This window comes from Gobius niger (assembly GCF_951799975.1).
Source record: "Gobius niger genome assembly, chromosome: 6".
NCBI lineage: Eukaryota > Metazoa > Chordata > Actinopteri > Gobiiformes > Gobiidae > Gobius > Gobius niger.
Genome location: NC_136857.1, coordinates 22,366,390 through 22,386,392, shown reverse-complemented (window position 1 = coordinate 22,386,392; position 20,003 = coordinate 22,366,390). Strand labels below are relative to the sequence as shown.

Sequence of the window (20,003 nt, the reverse complement as noted above, 5' to 3'; positions counted from 1 at the left end):
GCTCTTAGTTTAGCCCCTTTACACAGTTTGACAGGGCAATGTTTTTGTTTGAGCTGGCAGATGGTCATGACAATTCTAGCACTGCCACACAAAGGCCCAAACCTTATTATAGTTTTCATAGAAAATGAGCTGCAGGCTGGATTAAATTGTTTGGTGGCCTGAATCTGGCCCACGGACAGTAGTTTGCCCACCTCGTCCAGCCCAAAAGGGGGGCAAAGCAAAACAAAACTTGATGCACACTACACACCTGATCCATTTGTGAACACAAACTGCAATTTGAGACACACCTACACACAACACGTTTCTTATAATGTAGCTTGTATTTCCTCAGAGATTTGCTCCGGTATGTACTAGTGCTCTGTCTGTGAGAAAGAATATAGTGTACATTTGGTCAAATAGCTGGAATATTTTTTATGAAATCTCAGTCTGTCCACAGCTCCACCTTTGCAGTGATATGAAAAAAACAGTATGAAGGCCATTGAAGGACAGGCTGGTATTGTGTCCCTGGGCAAGGCACATAGTAAAGGTATATCTACTGTGATGGCGTTAATGTGGCTGCGTTTGCTGAGGCCACAAACGGGCACAGAATAACAGTCATGTTTCCACAGCGGCTGTGCTTGCTGCCCCTGAGAGTGACTCAGGAGTGGAGGAGGACTTCTAGCACAATAACACCTCAGCCTCAAGATGAGTTACCTTTACCATGGCCCTGTATTGTCCTATTTTTATCTGAAAGTACGGAACAGAGCAAAAAAGAACTGCACAAAGTTTGTTTGGTCTGGGAGACATCCGTAAACCATTTTTTAAATTATTTATAATATGTCATATTCATATCAATCAATCTTTATTTATATAGCGCTTTTCATACCTTTCATGTAACACAAAGTGCTTTACAGATTTATCACTGTGAAGGTTTTCTCAGAAACTATTTCACTCGAAGATGTACTCATGGGATTCTTTGTGGACCATATATGTATTCACTTTAAAGTATAGGCTACTGAATTCCATAATACAGTGACTACAGTACTTGCTGTGCAGGGGTGTTTGTGTTATTTGTGGATCGAACTCCTCTGCTGAGTTACATAACAGCGTTTCATGTCCCCCTCCCACAGAGCGCTTCACCTCAGCCCACTCACTCTGGTCCTGCAGCCACAGCTGCTCCAGAGTGGAGGGAAGACGGACTCGAGTGATGCAGATATTTTACTCATCAGGATTGTACAAAAGTTCATATTTGGGCTCACAATTAATCGTAAAGTTTAAGTTCTCAGGCATCTTTGTGAACCACGAGGAAGTTATTGGAAGATACGGTTAGAGCTTCCAATTTCATCTTTAGCATGTTGAACCCATATGCACTTCTAATTGAATTCTATTGTAATTGTATCAGCAGAATTCCTAAAGCCACCGTGGTAAGTCCATTGCTCTCTAGCTGTTCCTGAACAGCACTAATGAAGCCCATCCTTCAGTTCATTCGAGTCCAGCCTTTCATCGATCCCGGCTGCTCCTCCCAGACCACAACAAAGCCACACGCCACTTTAATTATAGAAAGTCATTTATTACACAAACCGAAGCTAGTTAACAAATATGGACCCCGTCGTGTGCGTCAAGTTATTTACAATTTGCATACAGCGTTTTTTTTTCTTCCACATTTCACAAATTTTAAAATACAATAAAATCAAGAATTTAAAGATAATTGAGTACATGTTTTTATGCCAGATTTACCGTTTTTTCTTTTCAAATCACAAATAAAAGATATCGAACCAGCACATTCCAGCTATCACAGCGTTTGGCAGGTTTGATTGACAAGTGGAAGCGACTAATCACAGGTGGAGATTATCTTGGAGGACAAAACTTTTAAAAAATAAAGTCCTGGTAAAAGCACAAAAAGAAACCTGAAGCCAACATAGAAGAAATCACCTCTTATTTTTAAATACTGATAGAGTTTAAACATATTTCATCAAAAAAGTGAGAAAAAAAAAAAAGTATAAAACAAAACAAAAGTAGTTTCAGGAACAGGCTCCGCCCTCAAGTCAAAAGCATCAAACCAGGACAAAGGAGGAAGAGGACGTCTGAACTGAGGAGACGGGGAACGAAAGGCCATTTAAGCCAACGTGGTTTGGCGTAAGACAAAACTGTCCAAGCACCAAAACTAAATTATCTCTCAAAATTTGATAGTTGGCACAAAGCATAATTTTAACTCCCGTAGCCTGGACATCACTCAATAAAAGATGTCCCAGAAATAAGGTCTGAACACATTGCTGTTTTACAAGTTTTGGAAATGTAAACTACTAACGTTTATCCATCCCATCACCTCTTCTTGTTTCATATATGCACAAATCCACTCACATCACAAGGCATGATAAAAATAGTCCTCTTCCTGGTTCAGTTAGACGCGGTCCTCTTGATTCCTTGGTTTAGTCCTGCTTTGAAGCCGGGGGAAGAGCACGAGTCGTCTCTCTGGACACTGCAGGGAGGCCGGTTTGGAGCGGCGGAGGGTCGGGATTCGCTCGCAAACTAACAGCTGAGCACTTACAATCGGATTTTGAGCCAGGATAATCGAAGGCAGCCGTTACAAATTTTAAAAAAAATGATTGCGTAACGTAATTAATCACAAGCCAAAAAAAATAATTACAGTGAGAGTTGCTTTTACACATTCTACAGCTAAACCCACACTGCCTCGTCAATACTCATTTATGTTTACCGTCGGCTTTACTAAAAGGCTCAGGGTGTTCGCGTCTTTGATCGAGTGAATCCTCATTGTGCCCCCCTCCCCAGCCTCCCTCAGCGCCTCGCACAAGTTCAGTTCAGCCGTTACAACAGCGGTATGTTCGTCCCTCCCTCGGGTCGCACCCCTCCCAGTAGAAGCCCTAATCCCAGGCTGAAGAACCCGGGTTTCAAAAAAAGTCCAATACAGCGACGTCGGCGTCCTGCGTTTAGAGGAGCGTGCATTTACTGCGCTGCTTGCTGCGGCGGGCCTGCAGCGCCGCCCTGGTGGCCATCTCGAACACCTCCCGCACCCCGTCCTTAGTTTTGGCCGAGCACTCCATGTAGCCGAACGCCGAGATGCGATTAGCCATTTCTCTCCCCTCCTCTGACTTCACTGGCTCCTAATGAAAGAAAAGAGCAGAAACAATTCAATTATTTTACTTCTATCATTACAAAGACACATCTAGGTTTTATTCTCATCTGTAGCTACAAGGCTACAGAAAAAGATAATCATGTATATGTTTGGATCAGAGAAAACAGTATGGGCTCCGTCTCTTAGCCAATCACCCCGTGTCCGTCTGTGTCTGCCTCAACATGCTCTTGAATCTGAGAGCAAGAAAACTGCAGCTCTTGTGAAACAGATTGAGAGATCTGTTCAGCAAGTAAAATTCTGATTTTTTAACACATGTAGGTAGATAATCATCTTTTTCTAGCATGATTTTAATAGTAAACTACGTTTTGACTTGTGAAAAGAAGGGATCTTCCAGGGAGAAATGACTTTGCACTCCCACACCCCCTTCCTCAGTGTGAATGATGTCAGGGCTAATTTTAGATAGAACAATGAATGTTGTCGAGTGTCAGTTCCACTTGTTGATACAAAGCCTGTGGCAACTACCATCATGACATCATCTCTACTGTGAACATGCGTGAGGTAATATACATATATAGATAAGCTGTACCTGCTTCATCTTGGCCAGCTCTCTGCGCGTGTGCTCGTCGTTGCGGAGGTCCTTTTTGTTTCCCACCAGAATAATGGGGACGTTTGGACAGAAGTGTTTCACCTCCGGAGTCCACTTCTCAGGAATGTTTTCTGCCAAAGAGAAAATAAGAAGCAGATGATGCATGGCACATGGCAAAGCTTATCCTTCAAACTACAGCTGGACGACACTTTGCCCTTACAAAATACTGCATCACCCATAGAAATAAGTGCAAAATAAGAATTAAAATACCATGAATCAACCACGTCGTCTTCCTATGTCTTACCCTACAATGACAAAAGCTTTTCCCCGGATACGCCTTATCTGCGATTCACTTTATCAGACCAAACGTTTATCGAGCAATTACAATTTCAGCGCCAGATAAAGAAGCCCGTGTCGACCGGAGGCAAACGTCAGCAGAAAAGGAAAAAAGAAATGCCCAGAGACGTTAGAAGCGTCTTGTTTTTACTGCCTGGTGGATGTACAGAGACAGAGACATTAAAGGCATCATTTCCTCTTTAAAACCGCTGACTCATCAACAGGAAGAGCCGCACACACTGAGACGACTGCGACGGGAGAAGAACCAGGGTTTGTCACATTACGGGAGTGTGCTGTTCCTGTGACAGAGACGACGCCGAGTGTGTGGTACGGGATCTTTTATAGTCTGTAAATGTTACGTCACTGTATAATCTGCTGGACTCATATTTGTATTCCAAGTTCATACCCAGATACATCAATGCACAGAATTTGAATGCAAGAACAAACAAGTCAAGGCATTTTAACCAGTGCTCCTCCCTCGTCCCTATGTAACCAGGAAGAGCTCAAACTCTCAGACGCCCTACGACACGACACACTGCAGCCCATACTGATACTAGCGCTGTTGCTCGCTGCACTGGGATCCACCCTTCAATAAATATAAAAGGAAATGTTTTGATATGTGCTTGTGTGGCCGTACCCAGACTGTCAGGGCTGTCTATGGAGAAACACATGAGAATGACGTCGGTGTCTGGATAGGACAGGGGCCGGAGCCGGTCGTAATCCTCCTGACCAGCTGTGTCCCAGAGAGCGAGCTCCACCTGCGATGACCACAGAAGAAGAAGAAGAAGGAGACATGGTTAATAATATGACGCAGCTTGTATACGAGTTTCCCAACCGCACTTCGCAGCTTCTTAGAAACATTTGCAAGTCATTAGGTCATGATCAAATCAAGATCATACCGGTAATGCAACTACTTATAACTACTTAAGATTTGTCCGTACAGTAAAAGTCCATCAAATGCAAACTTCCAGGATTAACTGCGCTCCATTTAATCATCTTTACAAGAATCGTTCTGTCCTAGAAACCACATCTCTCCTGAGTCTGATGTAAAACGAGGAAACTAAAACAGGTCAAATGGAGCGGCTGAGGGGCACAGACCGGAGGGAAAGCAGCAAAAACTCCATTTCCCAGAATCCCACTGTTCCAGAAACAGGTCAGGGCTTGTTCTTCTGAGACGCGCCATGTCGTTTTCTCCAAGAATGTGTCTGCCAAACCCGAATGGAAGAGGACATTCTTTTCATTTTACAAAACTATAGACAATGTGTACTTCATATATTGGCTTCATATATTCTCATCTCGTATCTCGACCCTTCCCGACGCCATAATTGGGAAAAATTGTCCGAGTCAGACTGAACTCCTGCCCTCGCACTTCAAGAACATTTCCGCCGACACCAAACAGAGCTCTGAAAATAAAGCGCTTACACAGAAGATTGATCATACGTCACATGATCTCAGGCTAAGTGGTTCTGAGCCTGTGCTGCGGAGAGAAGGCAATGTAAATGTAGCAGCAGCCGTCTGTTCCAACACCAGAGAAAGTCCCGGAGGCTGAGTTAAAGCGCTAAAGCGGCAGCAGGAGGAACACGCTCGGCTGAGGAGATGGAGCTGACAACTCTGACTCATCACAAAGAGAGAGGATTTAAACGTCTCCTGCCTGGAATGGGCTTTTACTTTATCCTTCCAAACTTCTGTCAGTTTGAACTTCTTCTGCCCATTGTTGATAATGGCTTGCATTGGGACTTGTCGGGAATTTCTGACAATGGACTATGGAATTTCTTTTCAACCATTAAAATGTGGTGACCTCTCCTCCGCCTCGACATTAAACAATGGCCTCTTCAGAACGTTTGGTGGTCTTTCTCACCTGTTTCCCATCGACCTCTATGTCCGCCACATAGTTCTCGAAGACTGTAGGCACGTAGACTTCAGGGAACTGGTCTTTGCTGAAGACGATCAACAAGCAGGTTTTCCCACACGCTCCATCTCCGACAATCACCAGCTTCTTACGGATCGCCGCCATTTCTGAAACAAAACACACAAACAGGAGATCACACACCAGGAAACGGGAGGGCTGACGAGAAGGTCAACAGGGGCGTTTCATTATAAACAAATGATGTGCGATATATCCCTTTTGTGGTGATGAGATTTATGTGACCGAGTGAAAGAGATTGACAGTCTGTATCGTTTTGCTGACATCCTGCGGGCCCTGTATGTGTGCTGTAGTTAGAAAAATGAAGCAGCGTGTTGCGTTCAAGAGCTGCCAGACTGTCGCTGGGTGTGAGGGAAGTGAAGAGGAGGCACCGTGTTAAGAATGAGTCACTCCTGACTTTCAGCAGACTCCACCATTACTGTACAAAAGAGCCACAGCACACGACTGGCCAACAGCTTCAAGGCTCAGCTGTTCAGGCCTTGGATCTGCTCGGCTTTTGTTTCAGGAAATGTAAAGCTTCATGCACACTTTAACCATTCACGGAAAAGTGGCTAGACGCACTTTGTCAATGCTCACATTTATGCTTCTGAGCTCTTGCCTGTATTGCAGCCGCCGATACCAAGGTCCGACATCACAGTGAGAATAAAAACTATCCTCACGGCTTGTTACAAAAGACCTCCACTCTAAAGAGAAGGCAGCAAAGAGATCAGGCTAGCTCTGTGATAATTTGGTGAGTCAAATGTAAAACAAGCACGCCACAGCAGCCAGAATCACTGTATTATACCACAGATTTTTTTAACACAGGGTGGACTTGAATACAGTTTAGGTGCAGTAAAATGGTGTGAGCCCTGACATTTGTGTCCAGATGAAAGTGGCGTGGCAGCAGGTTTACAGCGCTCATCACTGGCCTGAGCGGAGCAGCAGAGAACAGTGGTTTACGACACAGTTAACCCCTGACTTATGACGGCTGTGGGTCCCTCACTGACGGGAATACAGGCTGCTAAACCACACAGGGATGGGGGCGGCCACTGCACTGACGGAACAGAGCTGCTTTTCCTTCATGCATGATCAGCCAGATGCAACTTCCTCTATATCCTAAACAGATGATCTTCATTTGGTCCCTAAGCGACTGAATAAAAATCATAGTTGATACTTTCCCCTATTTTTTGAGCTTTTAGAGAACAGAAGTGGTTCTTAAGTGGGACAGCGCTGTCAGGACGATTAAAGCAGTGCATTTGTGACTTGAGCAAAATAAATACTCAAATCGGGGCAGCCATTGCCTCGAGCTCTGGGCCACAGCAAATGTCTGGGACCACAGGCCTTCGGCGAAATGAGAAGCATCTGTTCTCTCAGGGCAGACGCTGACGTGAAGCAGTGACACAAAGTGAATGAGGGACATATGATTAATGCCGGTTATGTAAGCCTAATTGTGACTGGTTCCCCTTTGATTGGAAACATTAAACTGGATCTAGACAAAACAAGACATGCATCACAGCAACACAACAGGAAAACGGCCATTAGCTCCGGACTGTGGTGAACTGTCTGACCCTCGAGTTCAAAGAGTGGGTCTTAAGAGTGGGCAGCAGGAGATAAGAGGGTTTGCTTTGGGCAGTGAGCTCATAAGGGACGAAACAATATGCAGTGTGACAAAGATAAAAGATAAAAATAAGACTAACGTGCGGGAATGGAAACATTATAAAGTGAAATTGTGAGGCATTAAGGCTGTTGGTCTGGTTTAGCACCTGGTAAATCAGTTCAATCGCTTTTCTGTCCCTCCGTGATCTCAACATGCCATCATTAACTTGTTCTTAAATTAAAATACCAACATGAGGATGCTTCAATGACAACTCATCATCACCAGTACACACACGTGGCCCCGGTAATAATTTCACAGTTAAGTGATCATCAGCTCCTGTAATACCATAAATCTCATGTCCTCCCTCATAAATGTATTAGCACAGCGGCAGATGAGGACCCAGGTGCGTCACAGGAACTAACAGCATGTGCTCTGCTCCGGCTCAGACCTATCACTCAAATGAATTAGGCCCGAGGATAGACAGGAGAGAGATCAAATTATTGGACTGGTTATTGTGAAATGGTTAGTTCCATTGAAACTAAACTCTTGGCTCCGATGTTCACATTACAGTCAAACCCTCTCTGGCTTTGTATTGACAGAAAGAGTTTTCATTCATTGTTCGTTAGAGAGTTCACCTCTGCCTCCTGTCACTGTCGAGAACATGAATAATATAGGACTTGATGATTCACCGTTTGTATTTCAGAAAAGCCCATGCGGTCGACAGCTGCTGCCTAATGAACAAGCTCGTTTTGACACAAACTTGTTTCGAGATCTGTTTCAGTAATCTCAGGGAGCAGTTGAACTTTTGAACTAAAATGTGAACTAAAGAGTGAGCGGGAAAATGCTGTTCCAGTCACATGATGCAGTCTGTTAGGTATAAATAAAACAGACAGGCCCTGGTCAATGGCTGCAAATGGCGTGAAACTTTCAGCATTGAGATTGTCAATCTGCAATGTGCCGCTAGGACGTCCAGCACCAAAGTCAGGTTCACTCTCGCTCGCTCCCTTAAAAGGCTCTATACTTGATTTCTTTGATAGCTGTCACTGTGTCACTTTCAAATAATTGGTTGCATCTTACCTCATCCACAACTTTCCTAATGTATTTCTAGCATCCCTATTCTTCACAGTGATGAGTTTATACGCACTTTCAGAATCACTTTTTCAGGACAACTGTCACAATAAGGCTTACAACAATGTGCCTGCTAGTTCCTGGGGGGAAAAAGTGTTTAAATGACATGAACGGTTTGTTTTAACAGATGTCTACTTTCACAATTCACATTAGGAAGGAAAAAAAATGACGGTGGTGAACTCCATTACCTGGGAATAATATCAGGTATAGGGCCTTTAACTTCTCTGAACGCTGCCAGCAAAGTCTAGTCTTTGCCCGGTCCCCACTCATAGACAACGAACACAAGGAATGAGCTTCATTGGCTAAATAATGCTGCTAAACAACTTATTTGGACAGATATGTCTTAAAGATCGGTACGTTGCAACGCGGTAACTCACTCAAAAGTCATGGAAATGTCAGACAAAAAATGGTCGCGCCGGTGCAGCTAGTGAAGGTTAGTTAAGAGCTCTGCTATGGGAAACTATGTTACAAACTGTATGTTAAACATAATTGCACACTGGAATGCGGTTCCAAATATAGGGGCCGATTTATGTTTTTCCCAGTGGGTGCCCAGTCAAACGAGCTAACCATTAGAAAAACTAAAAGTCCTGTGGAGCAGAACAAGACAGCACCTATATCAATGTAAAGGAATGACCCGCACATACATATGAGAAGGGGAAAAACAGCTTTCGTGTTTTACAGGTTATATAATTTCGTAATCAGGACAGTCTGGGTGCTCATAGATTTGGGTGGTGGGATCGCTACGATTCCAATACGTCAACTACGTTTAAGAGGTCACTTCTATCGTGATTTTTTGTTAATTCCATTACTTCCTTAAACATCATGGTCTAAATGTGCTATTGGCCCCTCCTTAAAGCCTTCCATAGCGTGTTAATAAGAAAAACATACGATCGGTTTTGGCTGAGGAATGCCAAATGTTTTAATAGGGTAGTTAGATGTCTGTTTCCATTAATCCACAACACGATTTGGTAGTTATGCAAGAGGTTGAAATAATTGCCTAAAGGTATAGCTTTCCATCGCTTGCTACCAGCTGGGATTTTCTCTGTGAAACTTATGTTCTGCAAAGCAAAAAAAACAATTATAGCAATCTTCGTTTACTTATAAATGCAGCCATGCCACATGTAAAGATTTATACAAAAATCCAAGTGCCTGTCGTATAAAGAATAAACATAGTACGAGTATTTCATCCGGTGCAAAGTCTAAGATTGTTTTTAACGTGGTGCCTCTGGGTGGGTCTCCAGAAACATGGCGTCATCACAACGGCAACAGATGGCCGTGTGTCCGCAGTGTAAGAAAGGGTGTGTGGCCAACCTCCAAAACTCCCGACACCCAGCCCCAACACCGCCACAGCCACGGGGTATGACTCCACGGGATATATATCCACATGAACTCAATATTCACTCGAGTTTTGTCGACGAAAAGGGCGATCATGTGGGAGTTTCAAAAGTCACCGTTTGAGGGGGAAAAAATAGCTTCATTGTTCGGTATCGGTCACCAATATCGCAATTTCAAATGCTGAATTTAATGAGTAGCAAGGTATTTTCAACAGGTTTAGGAGATGTTCCATGAAATAAAGTAGGCTCTTGTTGTAATATGTATGAATAGGATAACTAGAAGTGCTTTAGCCCGGAAAAACTAGCTTTTAGCGAGTGCGGAAGCGGCGTTCAAATTGAGGTCGGAAAGCTAGCGGTTGACGTAGCTTTGAGTTAGCGCAGCTTCACCGCGCTGTCGACAACTTTAAAATTACATATTTTCGCTTTACAACTAGCGATATTACTGTATTTACACTAATAAATGTGTGTAAAGAAGACGTGGAGTCAGTTTACCTGTAGTTTATGCGTCTAGAAGCTCGTTTCGATAGGGTTTCGCTGGAGAACACTGGTTCCTTCTCGGTCTCTATCGTTACAATGAATTAGCGGTGACTCGGGAGCGCGCTGCGGGGGGAGGGGTAGCGGGCACGAGCACCGAGCCACGCCTGCGCGTGCACGAGACGCACTGGACGGAGCGCATACATATCATACATATCATACATATAGATGAAAAACGCAATGACCGCATACATAAAGAAAAAAACTGTTACCGGACCACAGCTTCAACACCATGATCCCTCCATTAAATAAAGAGCGAAATCTAAGTTATGTTTTATGTTTGATGTTTCATGTTGCACGATCGACCGAAAAAAAAAAATCCTAGTTGTGAACCTGTTCATGACAATGGCAATATATACTATTCTGATTCTGAATTAATGTGCATAACTTTGTTACCATTTAAAACTAGTTTACAACAAAATAACACATGCGCCACATGCTATTAAAAATGTCCAGAGTGACACAAAACTTAACATTAGTGTTGCTGTTAATTCTTGTCATTCTTCAGGTGTCATTTAAGTGTTGGAGTAGCAAAATTACAATTTAATAAAAAGTTCTTACCAGTGGTTATCCTTACCTGTGATGAACCCAGACTCGGGGCTATTTTTGTATGGTGTCAGCACGCCTCCTGGTGGATAGTTTGTGGACATCTGCAACTATTCACTTGCGTCAGATATGCAGCAAAACTTTAGCGCGTTTGGTAAACCTTATGCTTATGCTAGACTATCTCGTCTAAACATCAATAGCTGTGTATAGTCTATAGCAGGGGTAGGCAACGTCAGGCCCGGGGGCCAAATCCAGCCCTCCAGCACAGAACCTCAGGCCTCCAATATGATTTTAAGAAAATATTATAATGCAAATATAGGATCAAATACCTGTCAAAGTGCTCTAAAACTGTCTGAAACTACACAGAAACACACTGGAGTCTTATTAATATAACTGGGTTTGTTTTGATTAATTTCAGTCTTAAAAGCAAATCTACGGAAAACATGTGTCACAAATACAACATTTTATATGATATATGACAAATTACAGTTCTATTTGGGTCGCAGCTTGTCATTAAGGTAATGGTGGGTCTCGGAGCCAGACCACTCAAGAACCACGAATGCAAAACATTGGCATTTGCAAAAAATGGTTCTTAACTTTAGGCTACAATGGTGAGGTTCGACCCTTGGTGTTTGGGCAATGATGAAAAACGGCCCTCCATGACGCAAACTTGCCGACCCCTGGTCTATAGCGTCATAAATGACATTAAAAATCATCAAAAAAATTAAACACATTTCTGGACACTAAAAGACACTTTGCTTTGCATTATTCATCCACTCCATACTTGATGGTGGCAAGCTACTATTGTAGCCACAGTTGCCCTGGGATAGACTGAGAGAAGTGAGGCGACCATTCTGCACCATTGGCCCTCCGACCACCACCACCACTCACTCACACTACATTCATCCAGGCTTCCTAGTATTCCCAAATGGTCTCCCATCCAAGTACCAACCAGGCCCTACCCAGCTTGGCTTCCGAGATCTGACGGGGTCGGGCGGAGCTAATTCGGTATGGCCCCATGTATGAGTGCTTAGCTTGGATGGAAACAGATGCATCAACAGTGAAAACTTACTAGAAACCCTAAAGACAATTGGTCGTGGAGCCTCATACAGCCACCATAATGAAAAGGAGAAGCAGCATTAACCACCCATATAGCTGCTGGATCATTGAAGGGTGAAATACGCACTAATATTTAACTAAATTTAACTAAAAGTTGAACCTTTAAAGTGGCAAGGAGCGACATAAGACAAATAGGCCAAAAAAGTATTTTGTGATTCTCAATTGATTTTGACACTATGATCTAAATATTTTATATCTGTATAAAAATTGTTTATGCAATGCGTAGTAAAAGTCGACAGCTTCGACATCAGTAAGGAGAGATGAAGATAAAAAAATTAAGTCATGGTAGGATTGAATATAATTGCTTGAAAAGAGGCTCTATACTTGAAGTTTCTCCTCAAGGTCTCCTCTCCTAAAAGAAATCAACCGAAAAGATTGTATGAAAAGTTTTACATCAGGATCCTCAGAAATGCTATTGTGTCAATTGTCCTGCAAACATTACTTGCAATCTCTTGAAAATATGCTTTAGACTTGCTTCCATAGAGCTACGGCTGGTGAAAACCAGTTAAACCAGACAAACCCACACCATATAGTGCTGTCTGAACAGAAACCATGGTGTTAACCCAACTCAGAAAGCCCCCTTTAAAACCCCCAAAAAGTAGTGCACCGATTTCGTTATTTATTTAGAAAGTTGAAGAGAAACAGACATAAGCAGTGAACAGAGCTCTGCGAGAAAGTCCAAGACAGAAAATTCAGCTTTAACAAGAAGAAAATGTGGAGTCAACATCAACTTCTCAACACTGTACAGCGCTCCTCTCCAATCTGTCCACAGTTTTTGGGGATTTTCTTTTGTTGTTGCTCTATTTGTTACGATCTAGAAGGTGCGTCCTCAAAGCTGATGATACTGGACTCCGGCGCTGTAGATGACGTTGTGCTGCTGCTGTGGGCAGAGGCTGTGATAGGTCCAGAGGAGGACGAGGAAACAGGAAGTAAGGGCTGAGAGTGTGTTCTAAGTTCGTCTTCGTCGTCGTCCTCCTCGTCATCCATACTGGGCCACGCAGACTGGTCCTCTACACGCTTCAGACGCTCATTCAACGCCTTTAGGGCCAGTTGTCTGAAAGAAAAATGGGAACATTTAAGATGGTGCAAAGACAGGTTATTGCTCCTCTGTGGGTGAGGAACGATACACCACTAGTCAATTAAACGGTTTACGAATGATGAACCAGACTATCATCGTTTCTGAGAGTCATTTTGAGAGTCCTCAGCGTGCCAATAAAAGTGGGAAAAACAAGAATGACAAGAATAAAGAATGCAGTACGTCAACAGCCATCTCTGGTTTCAGAAGGTTTTATGGATTGATCTCCCAAAACCTGCATTGTGGAGTCTTGTAAAACGTCATGTGAATCGTGTGTCAGTGTTCCCTTCAGGCAGTTTGTCAAGAGTCACACCCCATAGTCTTATCGCTTGTGATTTACATGAGCACAACTCAAAATGCAAAATTAATTCCCGATTAAACATTTTACAAAAAAGAAAAGGCAAAGAGGTGTTAGTCCTCTTGTATAAATTTACATTTTTATATGTTAAAGCGTTTAGGGAGTGCAGTTAATGCGGTGTCACATTTCCTCAAAGACAGCCAAAAACTTTATTTAAAAGGAAGTCAAACATTTGTGAGCTTCTGAGAAAAATAAATCAAATTGACTTTAATAGTAGTGAAATGAAAGGGAGGCTCGCTCTCTTGTAGCGTTACTGAGCTGGAGGATCGAGTGTCATGTTATTGAATGGAACTGACAGACATTATGCGAAACAGACAATACAGTGAATGGAATAATGATCAGCGGCAGCAGCTGGAAACGCTCATATGAAATGACAGACTGGGGCATCACTGAGACAACAAAACATTTGAGACAATACGGGGCAGGAAAGACTTTAAGAGGCCAGTGATTACCAGCCAGAGGAAGAGTTTTTCCCACATCTCCAGTTAATAATACATATTGATTCATTCCAAGGTTGCATTTATATCTGTTTTTAAGTTGCAACATGGCTTTTTATTTTGTAATTAAACATCCACTGAGACATTGTTTCATTAAACCCGCTCACCTTCTCCTCTCTGCGTCCTGGGGGTCCGTCCCGGGCAGGCTGATTGTTATGGAGGATGGTGCCCCCACGTCGTATCTCTTCACCATTTTCCGGCACACCTTGATCTTGACCAGTGCCGCGTGCACTAACCCGGCCAGGAAGCCCACGGCCGGCTGCAGCGCCTCGGGGAAGAAGCTGGCGAAGGCGAAGTGGTCCGACATGTCGCCCCGACCCCTGCTGTGTCTCTGGTAGAAGCGCAGGTAAACCCAGCCGGACAGAGCGCCGTACACGTAGGCGGCCAGGGCGGCGGCGCTGTCCAGTAGACCGGACAAACGCAGCAGCGATAGGAGCAGGAGAACCAGGGCAGGGGCCGCCTTTAGTCGCACCTGGAGGACGAATGAGCAGATGAGGAGTGTTGTCATGGCGTTCAAAAGATTTCAAACTTTATTCGATGGCCAAGGCAAACAACTGAATATATATTATAAAACAGTCATTTAAGTATCATGTTATTCTTCTCCAAATAAAGACAGGAGAAATGCTTGTGTTCGATTTAGATGGGGAAAAAAATCTGTTAACGCTTAGTAAATGGGGGAATAAAACAGTAGCATCAGCTTAAACACTTGGATTGATCCTAAATCCTGGTCTGAAAGAAAATATCTAGTTCACTGTCCACTAACTGCAAGGCAATGAGCTGCCAATTCCCACCATTCATCCATTTATTCACACACGCTAATGTAGCAGAGGAACAGGGACAATGGCTGAACAGGAGCCAACAACAGCAAAGCATTTCATCAAACCTGCTCAACGCAACCAAATGTTACCACAAAAATGAGATTTTATCACTGTACATATTGTACATTGGCTTAAATGTTAGTTTTAGGTTTGGTTACCAACCACAGGCTAACGTTATTTGAACATTTTGTGCTGCGTGGGTTATCCCATTTTTAGATCTGTGGTATGTGTATCACTACTTAGACTTTGTCAGGTGGTACTGAGGACCACCGACATGTTTAGACTTCATTCATTTCAATTACAGGCAATTTATTCCACGCTTTAATAATGCATTTAAACTAGGCGTTTTCTTCCCGTTTTAGACACAGTTTACATCCATGTAGGACTCGTTACAAATCTCAGCACCTCATCGCTAAAGTTGCTCCTGTGAAAGAGCAGCTTCTGTGGGCCCCATTCAGACCCCAAAAAAAATGTTGATTCACATGAAATCACAATATTCTCTAAACCCTTATGTCCATAATCTTTAAACCCCGATCTTAATCGAGCACATTTTCTCCAGTTCACCTTTACCCAAATCTAAAAGCTTACAGCGTATAGGCCAGAGATACGCCTCATTTGAAAGCTAAGACCTACAAAACAGATCTAAACAGATATTTTTCCGTGCATTGTTGTCACTTTTTTTGAGATCTTTTTTCATTGCTTTTTTGTCGCTCCTTTGTGGCGTTTTCATCTTCGTTTTAGTCACATTTTTGTCACGTAATGAGAAAAATGTGCTCAGGCGGGAGTCAAGTCTCAATACCATATAATCATGAACACTGGCGTCTGCCTCCTATCTGAGAATGTGACATATTTACATTGTCATTGACATAAAACAAGAATTGGTAAATAAGCTCTGAATAAGCTCTACTCACCTGCGGCACTCTTAGCACAGTCGTGTCTCCCATCGTCTGCTTCAGCGCCACCAAAACTCCTCCCAAAAACCCGGCTACTCCGTCCACTCTCACCGCAAACAGGAAGTCCAGGTCAAACGTTGCTACGTACGTTAGGAGATAGGACAGCCCCGCGAGTAGACCGGCCGAAACATTCACCACGGCAAAGAAAATAAGCAACTCCAGAGCGCCCCACAGCGGCTCCAGGAGACGTCCGCAGGCCATCACAGTCCCGACGTTAGCAGCCACGCCCCAGATGTGCTGCTCAACCACGCCATGAGTTACCAACGTCCAAACCCAGAAGTTTGGAGGGAACAGATACCCAGGTGTCACCCCTAAGGCATACGAAGTGTCCACTGCAAATGATAGGAGATAGAGCAGGACTACCACAGCGCTGATGGCCTTTACGACAACGCTAGTGCTGGCTAACGCTGCCAGGAAGTGCTGTCTGGCCACGGGCAGGTAACGATTCATGGTGGAGATTTGAGGTGAAGGGAATAAAACTCTCTTGTGGGGACCGTTTGGGATTGGTAGAAGCTTATCAACAGTGGAGTGAGGTGAAGGCAGGTACGTGTCCAAGAAGCCTCACATATTCAAGAGGAGTCATCTGGAGAGCTGTAAAAAGAAAAGAAATAAGCTTTAGTAAACAGTTAATATTGGCCCATATTACTGTTGGTCAGGCCCACACAATAGAGCAAAACAAAGAGATGTAGTTTTTGATTGAAAACAGTCAGTATATTTTAATCTATTTAAGCCAAATATCAAAACATACCATTCAAACCTAACTATCTACTCTATCTATCTACTCTATCTGCTCTATTTACTCTATTTACTCTATCTATCTATCTATAAAAAGGTAAAAGTTCATGTTGATAACAATACCATATAAATTTGACTCTGAATTGATTAATGCTCAAACACAAGTCTTTAATGATCCAACTGTTTTGACAGGCCCATGACAAACCAGAACGCTGAATCGTGATACAAGTTATCCACTCGTTTTCGTTGGAGCAAAAATAATCTAATACTGAGTCAATATTGTTTCTGAGTGAAATTGATCAAATAACGAAGGAACTGGAAAACCAAGTTAGAAGCCTGACCCTCCCAGTCCACCAAGGCGACTTTACATTACAGATAAACAAGCAGAAGGTAACCTCTAATAGCTTTTGTCACAACTTTGCGGCCTGACCTTCAGACACCAGCTGAAAGAATTCACTAGTTTTCACAAGCTCGAAGCAAAGATGTAGAGAGAAATACGATATCCAGTATGCAAATCCTTCCTCAAACTGTCAACTTCTGTAGGAGCTTAGAGTTAGCTTGTCAACATGTTAGCATGAGTGACATAAGGTGTTTTACGGGCGTATCAAGAAGGTATTTCATGTGTTGCATCTGACATACAGCGGTTTAGGTTGTAATAGTAAGACCTTATTGAAAATCCGACTCCAGGAGCTCCATTCCCGGTGTCAGCGTTGTCTCGGCCCAGCGTTTCCAAAGCGAGCCCGAGGATCTCTCGTAGCTCGCAACAGGCCTCCAAAACAAAGCCGAAAACGGGCCAAAACACTGTTGAATCGCGTACAATTCAAACTAAATCGATGTTAACTCAGTCCAGTTGGCACCAGATCTAGTTTGACAAGATATACTTCTTAGGTAGCCGTGGAAATTGGTTTTAATCGCGGCGGACACTCCTCTCCTGCCACAGGAACAGCGGTGAGAGGTACGGGACCGTACGGACCTGCGCCGTCTGCCAACGTCATCAGGAACGCTGGAACGTTCTGTCACGTGGTGTTACGCAGCAGCAGTGCCTTCTGGGAAATTGAGTACTTTGATGACAGTAATCGTGCGTGGCAAAAATCCATAAAACTTTCAATCAATAAATGTAATTGCAGTGATATTTATTGATATATAGCCGCAAATGCTAGTTAGTGAATTGTTCGTTCATTGTTTTTTGTCTCAAAGTAGATTATTTTATGTTATTTAGTTTATTTGAGCAGCGTACAAATACAACTGGGAAAGGAGGGAATTTGCATGCTCAAAAGGAGCAGACCTACCCCTGACAAAAATAGATTTTGTTGAAACATAATCAAGGAAATGCATAATTCTAATATCAGAAAATTTTATTTTAACTCAACAAGATGAGTTAAAACATAAATATAGCCAACCTATTGTAGTGCCATCTGGTATGATGTGCAGGAGCATAAGCCAGGGCTTTTTTTTTACACAGTTTTTACACAATTGTAATGATCTAAATGTGCAATTATTGTTCTGAATGTTCTGAAGATAAGCTTGTCCACTCTTGCAGTTCATATTCCAGGGTTCTTTCAAAACTTAATGCTCCTCAATCTATTTAAAATGTGCACTGAAGACTGAAACCTGAGATTGAAAAATTAAACTGACAATAAACTCAGTATACCCTCTTCCCAATCCCGATGAATAAGCCAGAGAATGTTTATTTCGAACAGTTCTTTATTTACAAACTTCAAAAAAAAAAGAATCCAAAAGTAATCAGAGACATCATCCATTGACACAATATGAACAAACACGTTTTTGATTCTTTCCTACAGAGACAGCAGCAGCAGCTCTCCTCAATTTGGAATCAGACAAAACTGGGCTTGTAGGTAAAATAAATAAATTCAAGTATCAAGCCGCCTCCTCACGAGCACAAGAGCGTGTGGTCGATTCAAAGCTGTCTTAAAGGATGACATACAGAGACATTTTTGATATGGAAAATGAAGAACGTACAAGACAAAGCACTTGTCACATTTAAGAAATTCTCTCAAGTGGCATCGATTTTAGCTTCATGAACACATGCAACAAAACTACTAGCTAGACTCAATTCTCAAGATGAACACAAGCTATAGAGTTCTGTAAAGAGTTTGAAAATTAGGTGACTAATATGGTGGTTTTTTTTAAAATGTTTTCTTAAAGGCAAAATGAAGACACACATGCTTTTATGGTAATGTGTGCTGTAATTTGCATGCGAGCGAGAATAATCTTTTAGCGGGAAAAAAAGTCACAGTACTTATGCTGGTTTCGTAGCAGTTCAAATTCATTTAAATAATGTATTTATTGAGAAAACATTATCAATTATGCATTCATTTATTTCACCAATTTAAGGCCCCAGTAACACAGAAGCATTTTTTTGTCATACATTTGCCTTGAGTGTTTTCTTTCGTCCCCATCATTGCCGTCACCTCAGTGCAAATTGTTAGACATTGTCAGCTAACCCATTTACAAGGCTCCATATTGCTATTGAGTTTAACAATCAATGATACTCTTATTGCAAATCAACCTATTTTTTTTTTAGTATTGAAAAAAAATCCCATCTGTAATGAAATCTGTGGCAAACATCATTTAAAAAACTTGAACGCACATCCTACATTGTCTTTGTGGCAGAATGTTAGCGTGCAAGTGTTTTCCGAATGTGAATGACTTCTTTTCTCGACTGTACTTATGCAGTAATTGATTGGTCCACATATTTCCACACAATCACATTATAGAGTCAAAGCAGATGAAGAAAACAGAAACAATCCGTAACAACAAAACGCAACAAGAAAAATAATTGTACAAAAATACAAAATAGTAATGAATAAATACAAACTGATATAAATAAATAAAAATTTGGTAAATTAAAAAAAAGAAAGGAAAAAAAAACAGAAAATGTAAAAAGAGGAAAGTATATTAAAACCAGCTGGTTATGGAGAGCAACATTACATGACAATATTTGGAAGTCGTGACCATTTAGGATGTTTTTAACATCTTTAAATCGAAGAAGGGGATCAAACTCATAACAAGCTTCTAAAGAGTGGCATGGTACAAACTGAGATATTCAAGTGTTGGTGAAGAAGCAAACTCACAAGCTCCTCATCGAAAAGCAGGAGATACCATAACCACTCTGCCACTGGGAGCACATGTCGGACAAAAAGTACAAAATGTAGCTCTGGGAAAATGTGTATTTTGTAAAAGAAATGATGATTATCTGCTCATTTGGATATCGGATCCTTTACTGTTTTTCTCACTCTAATAAGTAATGGTGTATCAACTTTTCAAAACAATAGGGTTTGAACAAACTGCAGTCTTCAGTCTGTTTTTTTTAACCAGTCGAAATGCTTAAAGGCGACATTAGTGTCCATGACTGTGAAGTGATAAGATATGCGCTTCTTTTTTGGCCTT

At 42.3% G+C, this 20,003-nt stretch overlaps 2 protein-coding genes across 2 annotated transcripts; both read right to left on the bottom strand.

The window, feature by feature from the left end:
* Window positions 1-1,853: 1,853 nt before the first annotated feature.
* On the bottom strand, window positions 1,854-10,566 carry rhoab (ras homolog gene family, member Ab). The gene is made up of 5 exons (XM_079557812.1): window positions 10,450-10,566; window positions 5,854-6,011; window positions 4,633-4,753; window positions 3,660-3,790; window positions 1,854-3,101 (listed from the first exon to the last, which is right to left on the bottom strand). The coding sequence occupies exons 2-5, from the start codon at window positions 6,007-6,009 to the stop codon at window positions 2,928-2,930; spliced, it is 582 nt and encodes a 193-aa protein (XP_079413938.1). The 5' UTR covers window positions 6,010-6,011; window positions 10,450-10,566; the 3' UTR covers window positions 1,854-2,927.
* Window positions 10,567-12,755: 2,189 nt separating this feature from the next.
* tmem115 (transmembrane protein 115) lies at window positions 12,756-17,579 on the bottom strand. Its single transcript, XM_079558758.1, has 4 exons — window positions 17,258-17,579; window positions 15,816-16,448; window positions 14,194-14,558; window positions 12,756-13,210 (listed from the first exon to the last, which is right to left on the bottom strand). Exons 2-4 carry the CDS (start codon window positions 16,305-16,307, stop codon window positions 12,964-12,966), a joined length of 1,104 nt encoding a protein of 367 aa, XP_079414884.1. The 5' UTR covers window positions 16,308-16,448; window positions 17,258-17,579; the 3' UTR covers window positions 12,756-12,963.
* Between the last annotated feature and the right edge of the window lie 2,424 nt (window positions 17,580-20,003).

What these genes read in the sequence shown, in the direction of transcription:
- rhoab (XM_079557812.1), bottom strand. Translation starts at nt 6,009, where the DNA reads ATGGCGGCGATCCGTAAGAAGCTGGTGATTGTCGGAGATGGAGCGTGT. An exon ending in TAGAGGTCGATGGGAAACAG is followed by an intron (nt 4,754 to 5,853) that starts GTGAGAAAGACC and finishes TGGTCATCGCAG; the next exon opens with GTGGAGCTCGCTCTCTGGGA. An exon ending in AGACAGCCCTGACAGTCTGG is followed by an intron (nt 3,791 to 4,632) that starts GTACGGCCACAC and finishes TCTCTTTGGCAG; the next exon opens with AAAACATTCCTGAGAAGTGG.
- tmem115 (XM_079558758.1), bottom strand. Translation starts at nt 16,307, where the DNA reads ATGAATCGTTACCTGCCCGTGGCCAGACAGCACTTCCTGGCAGCGTTA. An exon ending in CTGTGCTAAGAGTGCCGCAG is followed by an intron (nt 14,559 to 15,815) that starts GTGAGTAGAGCT and finishes TTCGTCCTCCAG; the next exon opens with GTGCGACTAAAGGCGGCCCC. An exon ending in CAGGACGCAGAGAGGAGAAG is followed by an intron (nt 13,211 to 14,193) that starts GTGAGCGGGTTT and finishes TTTTTCTTTCAG; the next exon opens with ACAACTGGCCCTAAAGGCGT.